We start from the raw sequence: 7267 nt of genomic DNA on the forward strand, positions 1-7267 counted from the left end.
AAGATGGTGAGCGAACGCTGCTTGCGGGGGTGGTTCTAGGCATCAGTAATGATTTTTTAGCCTTTATTTTACAAATTCTATATTTTTTTATTTTAGTTTGTAGTACCTACCTACCAATACCGACCTAAATATAATATTCTTGCATATTATTCCATTCCTCAATTTTTATATCAAATATTTAATAGATAGTGACAGTATTATATTTTGTCATATTTCATGAATATTTAAATCATTTTAAGTATCAATATTAAATCATTACATATTATTAAATAGGATTTTTAACCTCAAGAAGAAGCCATTTGAGTATGCTTTTAATCCCAATTTCAAATAGATTTATTTATTAAGTCCCTCTAAGTGTAAGTAGGTTGTTCCTTAGGATAAAGTGTGATCCATAAAGCTTAAAAAACAAAAGTTTTATTACAATTGAAGCATTAAGAACAATGTAAATTAGCCTTGTTGTTGCACATGTGCGCTACCTGTTGGTCAATTGCCAGTACTCGGCACGACATCCAGATGGCGCTTTTTTTGTTTAAGAATTATTTTTTTATTAAATTTTGCTAATATGCAAAAAATACAGTATGACGTAAAATTTAAAATTTTCACTTATTTTCACAATTTAGGGTGCAAATTTTTCCTTTGTCCACCAAACAACATCCTGATAACCGTAAAATTCGATCAGTTGCTTGAGAGTCGACCGCACCGAAAGGATACAGTAAAAGTTGATAGACGAGATCAAAATCTTGAACAAGAAGCTATCGTCTGTAGTCATGTTCACTGAGGCATCTATCACCACCAATAACATATCGATAGATGTAGTGGCGGCATAAATCGTTAACCAAGGAGCAATGTAATCCGGCTTAAGCTGGATTCAAATAATGTTTACAATATTTTAATAGAATTCAAAGAAATAAAAATATTTTTGTTCAATTAGTGTACGAATAAACGAGTTTTTGAATAGATATCGTTTTATGTACATATATTATTAATATTTTTAGTACTCACAGTTGCCAAGGCGTATAGCAGTAATGTCCACGCCGTTAACATTAAAATGCTTCCGATGATACGAAAGCGGCGCAATTGCTTGTCTTTGAAATTCTTTACCTTCCATAGCCGATACGTCTTCTTCGGATGCGGCTTCTTGAGGAAAATGCTTATGAATTCTAGACAATTGTGAGCCTGTTTTGAGGTAGGTGTAATAAATTCTTCATTTTTTGCCTCAACTAAAATATAAAGCAATTTGCATTTACGCACCGTTCCAATGAAACTAAGGGCTATAGCATAGTAGAACATAAGGGGGAACATCTTCTCGGAGAACCAAAACAAAGTGCCTGCTCTCTCATTGATCGCATCGAAATTAGGCGGGAACTTCCAGAGGGAGTATGTTCTGCAGGTGGGTAAGCGTATTTGCATGTACATGTGCACCAAGTAGCACAGGACATCAGAGAGACACATTTCGGTATACATGGCGAACTGGGCTAAAGTTTGTACAAATAAATTTTGAATTTATAAAGGATGACTAAAAAATGAGAACAAAACTATTGACTGACTGAAAGGTAACGAAAAAAATATGGAAAAGGTTAAGGCATTAAATCGTGGCCAACTGCTCTCACTGACAAATTGATTATTTTTTGATAAGGCAAATATGTGTCAAATTTTTGAGTCCCTGATATCAGCAGGATTGGTAGCAGTAATTATACTTTCTTTGCGACAATTTATAGCCATGTTATGATTAAAAATCTCCTAAGCAACTATTTTTTGCATCATTTCTTCTCCGTACTTTTAGAAAAAAATAGAAAATTTTAAAATCGATAGGCAATGTGCCTCTTTGCCATTTAACCGTTTTTGCCATAAGTGCTGATATATCGATACTAAAGTGAGTAGCGCCACCTAGCGAGTGTGTAGAACGCTGCACGCAATCGATGAATATCAATGTGAAAGTAACGGTACAATCGGCGGCGACATCGATGTTTTCCCAGCTCTAGCAGCGCGCAACTCACTCGTAGTCGACTTTTAGGTGCGTAGTCGCGGAAAACTATGAAGACGCAACTCTCGCGTCGAGCGGTCCTCAGAATCCGGGATTCGTCCTCCAGTTCGAAAATCCAGCGAATAAATCCAGCATTTTGTGTGCGCCAATCGAATACGATTTTTTTTTATTTTTTTTCGCCTGGCATATTTTGTAAATTACAACAGTGTAATCGGTGGGAGGGGGTGGCGGTGTCGCGAGAGGGGTTTTATGGAAGGGGGAAGTGGGGGGCGCCGCGCACGTGTCGACGTCGCAGTCTGCGTCGCAGTCGGCAATTGTTGCACGCTGCTGCTCCTACGCATTTCTTGTTTCATGTTCTTTCTTGTTTGTTGTGTGCTTCTTCGTGTCCCGTTAATTGTTGTTTCTTCTTCTTGTCCTCCTCCTCCACTTCCACCTCCACCACCACCTTCACCATCGCCGCTCAACTGCAGTGCAAAGTGAAATGCGAAGAACGCGTTGCAGAATAATCACATCGCAAATACGACGAAGGCAGGAAAAATTGAAAAGAATTGAAGAATCCAGCGAAAACCAGTGAAGAATCGGAATTAAAGAAAGTATCGGAATCAGCGGAATAACACTAAAAATAAACATACTTATATATATATATTATATATACATATATGTATATATATTTAACCACCATTTAAAAGCAATCAAAAAGCAACCAAACAAAAAACAACAAAAGGTAATCACAAAAAGCTAGGACGAAATATTGTGTAATAAACTTGAATTTCTTTTACTTGCGGCAAAGAAATAGGGAAAAAAATAAAGAGAAATAATATATAGAAAGAGAGCTAGCGAAAGGGGATGAGTGAGCGAGAAGGCGGCATAAACACACTTCTTAATTGTAATTGTTGTCTACTGTCGTTCTGCCGGCGTCGCTGTCGGCGCTAAAACTTTTTCCTGGCGGCGCAAAAGAGACAGCGCGAACGGCGAAGTTTTGCCCGAAAGAAAATGTAAGGCAAAGCAAAGAAAATTGAAATGAGCAGGGAGCCAGGAGTCGGGAGTAGTGGAAAAATGGAACATAATAAGTTAAATTTGCGTGCTCTTGGTTTTCCGTCGATTCATGCTTTTTCTTTATTTATTTATTCAGTTTTGCGCTAGTTCCTTATTGTTTTCTTAATTTCTTGATGTTTTTCCTGCTATATTTATACCCCCCCATTTAATGTGTGTCAGCCAACAAAAAATGAAATGCGCAATTATGTCAGCAACCAAATAAAGCGAAATAAGTCTTAGCAACTACATCAATTGCTTGTTTTTTAAGTGCAACCAACACACAAGCACACACACACACACAACGCACTTTGCGGTTGCATAAGTGTCAAACGCAACACACGCTTACAGTTTGACAATTATTGCGCTTAGAAGTTCAAAATACAAGAAAATACGTTTATTTTTGTGGGAAAATGAAGTCTATATTATTTAATCAGCGCACTAATGCCCATGTGGCAACTTAATCTAGCTGCAGTGAGAAAAGGAAAAAGGTCCTTGAGAAGAACACCAAATAAGTGCGCTATAAATATTTGAAGGACTATTTGTATTGTTTGGATAAACAAACTAAAAGTTATTATTTCCGGTGCTCGCTGAGCGAAAGGGTATATTCGATTCGTATATGTTTTAGTGACAAAAGGTTCAATGTACAGGTGGAAGAGAGTGCAAATGTGGGTGGTCTGCGTTAGTTGACATCCGCACAAGATTGATATTGATGCCCTTTACACCCACACAGGCGCACCATTACCAAACGCACACACACACACACACATACTCTCACAAACACACACACACGTACTGTGAGTCACAGCAACAGGAAACGGGTAAAACTACTTAAATATTTAAAGCATTTGATGCCGAAAGGAGAGGGGGCGATAAACAGAGCGAGACGGAGAGGGGGAAATTGAATGGGTCGGCCCACTTTTTGCGCCTGGAAGTATGCAAACAATGCCAAATGGCACCAGCACAGAAATGCCGAGTAAATCTTGAGAGCAAGTTTTCCGCCCGCCGAAGAAAACGCGAAAAACCCACAGCTGGGAGAAAATAAAATAAGGAAACCGAAAAGAACAACCAAATTCACGAGAAGAGCCCAACAATTTTGTCACGCATGTGTGACTTAAAGTGTGTGTGTGCCTAAGTGTGTGTGTGTGTGTGTGCCTAAGTGTGTGTGTGTGTGTGTGTGGGCCAAATGAAAAGAGCCAAAACATTAAAAATGTACCAGCAACCACAACAACACAAATGACAAAAATAACAAGAATAACGGGAATAGCACAGGAAAAGTCCAAGCTGACGGGCGCCGCAACTTGCTGTCAACATAAAATAAATAAAATAAAAAGAACAAGAAGCAATACCCACACACACACACACAGACATGGCCAGTGTATATGTGTATATATATTGTTCATATATCTTTTGTACACTTTTGTCAGTTGACTTTTAGCGCCGACTGTTCCCATTCGCATTTTCACGTTCCCACTTTGCAATTTTCAATTTTACTTTGCGCATATTTAATAGCACAAATCGTAAATTAGATTCGCCACACACATAGTCCTATCTGTGCACTGAACGAAAAATATGCAGCTTTTAACAGAAAAAGAAATAAGCGGTTTATTTTGCATACTCATTATGATCAATATTCAATTGGGCTAAACCTACATACAATTTGCATACGATTAAGTTAGATATCGAAATTGTCCAGCATCTCCATTTTCTATCAGTGTATTTTCCCTAGCTCCACTTTTATTACCCAAAGTTAATGAAGTGTAAGTGTTGGGAAAGGGTAAGGCGCTAGGAATATCCTGCCTAATCAATCAAGCGGCACCAATAAGTCTTTAAACAGATTTGCAAATTTCAAGCATTACGTACTGTGCGAGCATTTGAAAGGTTTGCTAACGGATTTCCATAGAATATGTTAAATGTCTAACTGCCCCTGTCGCTTTTTATTTTTCATTTTTTATTCTCCCCCTGACCCTCCGCAAGTGTTAAATGTTTGACATCCGCTGGCATCCGTGTTGCCTTGCCGTCGCTTCCGTTTCCGGATGGTGCTGCACTTCCCCTGCGCACCCTGCTCCCCTACTCTTCTCATAACTGCATTATCGCTTATCAACACTGAGCGGAAATACGGTCATTCATAAATGATTTGTTGTTTCTTTTGGCTCATTTATTTTTCGAAGCAAATCATATTTGACCAATTACATCTATTCCAATTGCTTCTGTATACTTTTATATATTATTTATGTTTTCTATTGGACAGTGTTTTATAAGGTCTTTAGGAAAGAAATGTAAATAATGTTGAGTCTCATGGCTTAATATTTATCCAGGAGCCTTGTGGCAGGTCCCGCCATATTTTTCTACTGAGGTTTCTTTGTGCTGGCAGTGCGGCACTTATCGCTTATATGTACAGTGAAGCCAGACCAGTTGGACCACCTGCTGACTTCCTGTCAGATTGTCAGATTGTCAGACTGTTTGGCTGCGGCTTCTTTGCTGGCAGCTGCTCGCAGGACTACTCGGAGGACTCGGAAAACTCGCTCCCCGCGTCCTTGTCCTCGTTGACCTTGTGCCCGAGATCTGGCTGTCGTATCAAAACAAGTTTATTAACATTCCACTGGCTATCAAAGCGGTGCTGTGCCACGCATCCACAGCCCCACCCCGCCGAGGCAGTTGGCAGGTGCCCAGGGTTGGGGGCTTTGGGTGGATAGACAATTACATATGTAAAATGTGGCCACAGTTTGGCAGTCATTGGGGCAAATGGGCACGCCGTCCTGTCGCCATAAAATTGGAACAGAAATCCGTGCCGTAGCTTCCAAGTAAAAACAAAAAAAAAATGTTTCTTCAAAACATAAAATCACATTGATAGCTGACCAATTAAATTAACAAAAATTAAATTTAACAAAAAACGTATGATTACGTATCCAAAGGTTAATGCAATAGTAAATGTACTCCAAGCAATCCCACAATTTTTCACAGTACACCTGCTCTGAGTGCATTTTGCGACCTTTTAGGGAGTACATTTGGACTATTTGATATATATTTTTGAGGTAGTACAAGGGTCCTAGCTGAATTCAAATCCAAGGAAGCTGGAAGAGGCCAAAGCACGTGCGCAATATGTAAATTTATTTATTTCTCTGTTGTAGCTCCTCTTTTATTTTTGCCATTTCTGCTGTATTTCTCCCAGTTTTTGGCTTTTTGGTTTCTGCTCTTCTTGGGCCTTGGCTTGATGTTGTTTTTATGTTAATGTGCCCGGCCGAATGTGAGTGTGTGTGTGTGAGTGTGGGTTAGTCCCTAAGCTGTTGGTTTTTCTTTATGTGTGTGTGTGTGTGTGTGGTTGTGTCCCGTCCCGCTCCTTCAAGATCTTCCCTCTCATGTGCTTGCTCATTGCTTTTAATAGCCAACAACACGCCATGCATTAATTTATGAATTTCGTGTTGTTCTGGGCGGCCGAACTGGCAGTGGTGGGCGTGGCCATTCCGCCCACCCGGAAAGCTTTTATCCGGATAGCCAACAAGCCGCAGAAATAATTAAAAAGAAAATAAAGTCAGCTTGCAAAAAGATACAAAGACGCATGCCGATTCCTTGCTTCAGAAGATTAAATAAATTATTGCGTGCAGTTGCCACTCATTTACCGATTTCTTCTCACGATAAAGACTATTCCAGTTTAAATATAAGGCTTATTTAATTGAAATAATGATAGGAGTACAAGGGTCAATAAAACTTCGTAAAACGGATATTTGTTTGTATTGGTCACAATTGCTGCAACCTTAGTATGGTTATTGTATTAAGCTCGAATTACTAGAATTCAAATTAGGCTGATACTCATTTTAATATTGTTTACTTACTATTGCAATTGTGTAAAGCACAAGTTAATTTAGTATTTCACTTCATTTTGGAGTCTATTTATTTGCTTTTAATGTTGATACTATATGCACAAAATTCTTTAAATTGGTTGGCAAAAATGTCTGCGTACAATTTTAATTTTATGTAATTCCATTTCATGATATCTGCACGCCGCAAATGTCCTATATGTATTACATTTTTTAAAAGGATAACCACGCCAAACTTTTATAAATTAAATTTTTTTGGAACCAACTTGTTGTTTTTCTTTAAATGTTAACTTTACACTAAACCTTTGTGTACAAGTTTATAGTAAATAATTTAGTGGATAAAGCTTTCTAAGTTTTATGCTTAGCAATTATTATTTTTGCGACAGGCACTGTGTAACAGTTTTGAATGGCTCTACTGGATGTTCTGATAGCG

At 38.5% G+C, this 7267-nt stretch overlaps 1 protein-coding gene across 1 annotated transcript; it reads right to left on the reverse strand.

Moving 5' to 3' along the window:
- Positions 1-293: 293 nt before the first annotated feature.
- LOC116802271 lies at positions 294-1597 on the reverse strand. The gene is made up of 4 exons (XM_032726190.1): positions 1252-1597; positions 1003-1176; positions 477-862; positions 294-397 (listed from the first exon to the last, which is right to left on the reverse strand). Exons 1-3 carry the CDS (start codon positions 1462-1464, stop codon positions 617-619), a joined length of 633 nt encoding a protein of 210 aa, XP_032582081.1. The 5' UTR covers positions 1465-1597; the 3' UTR covers positions 294-397; positions 477-616.
- Between the last annotated feature and the right edge of the window lie 5670 nt (positions 1598-7267).

The sequence above is a fragment of the Drosophila sechellia genome, chromosome X, assembly GCF_004382195.2.
Source record: "Drosophila sechellia strain sech25 chromosome X, ASM438219v1, whole genome shotgun sequence".
Taxonomy (NCBI): domain Eukaryota; kingdom Metazoa; phylum Arthropoda; class Insecta; order Diptera; family Drosophilidae; genus Drosophila; species Drosophila sechellia.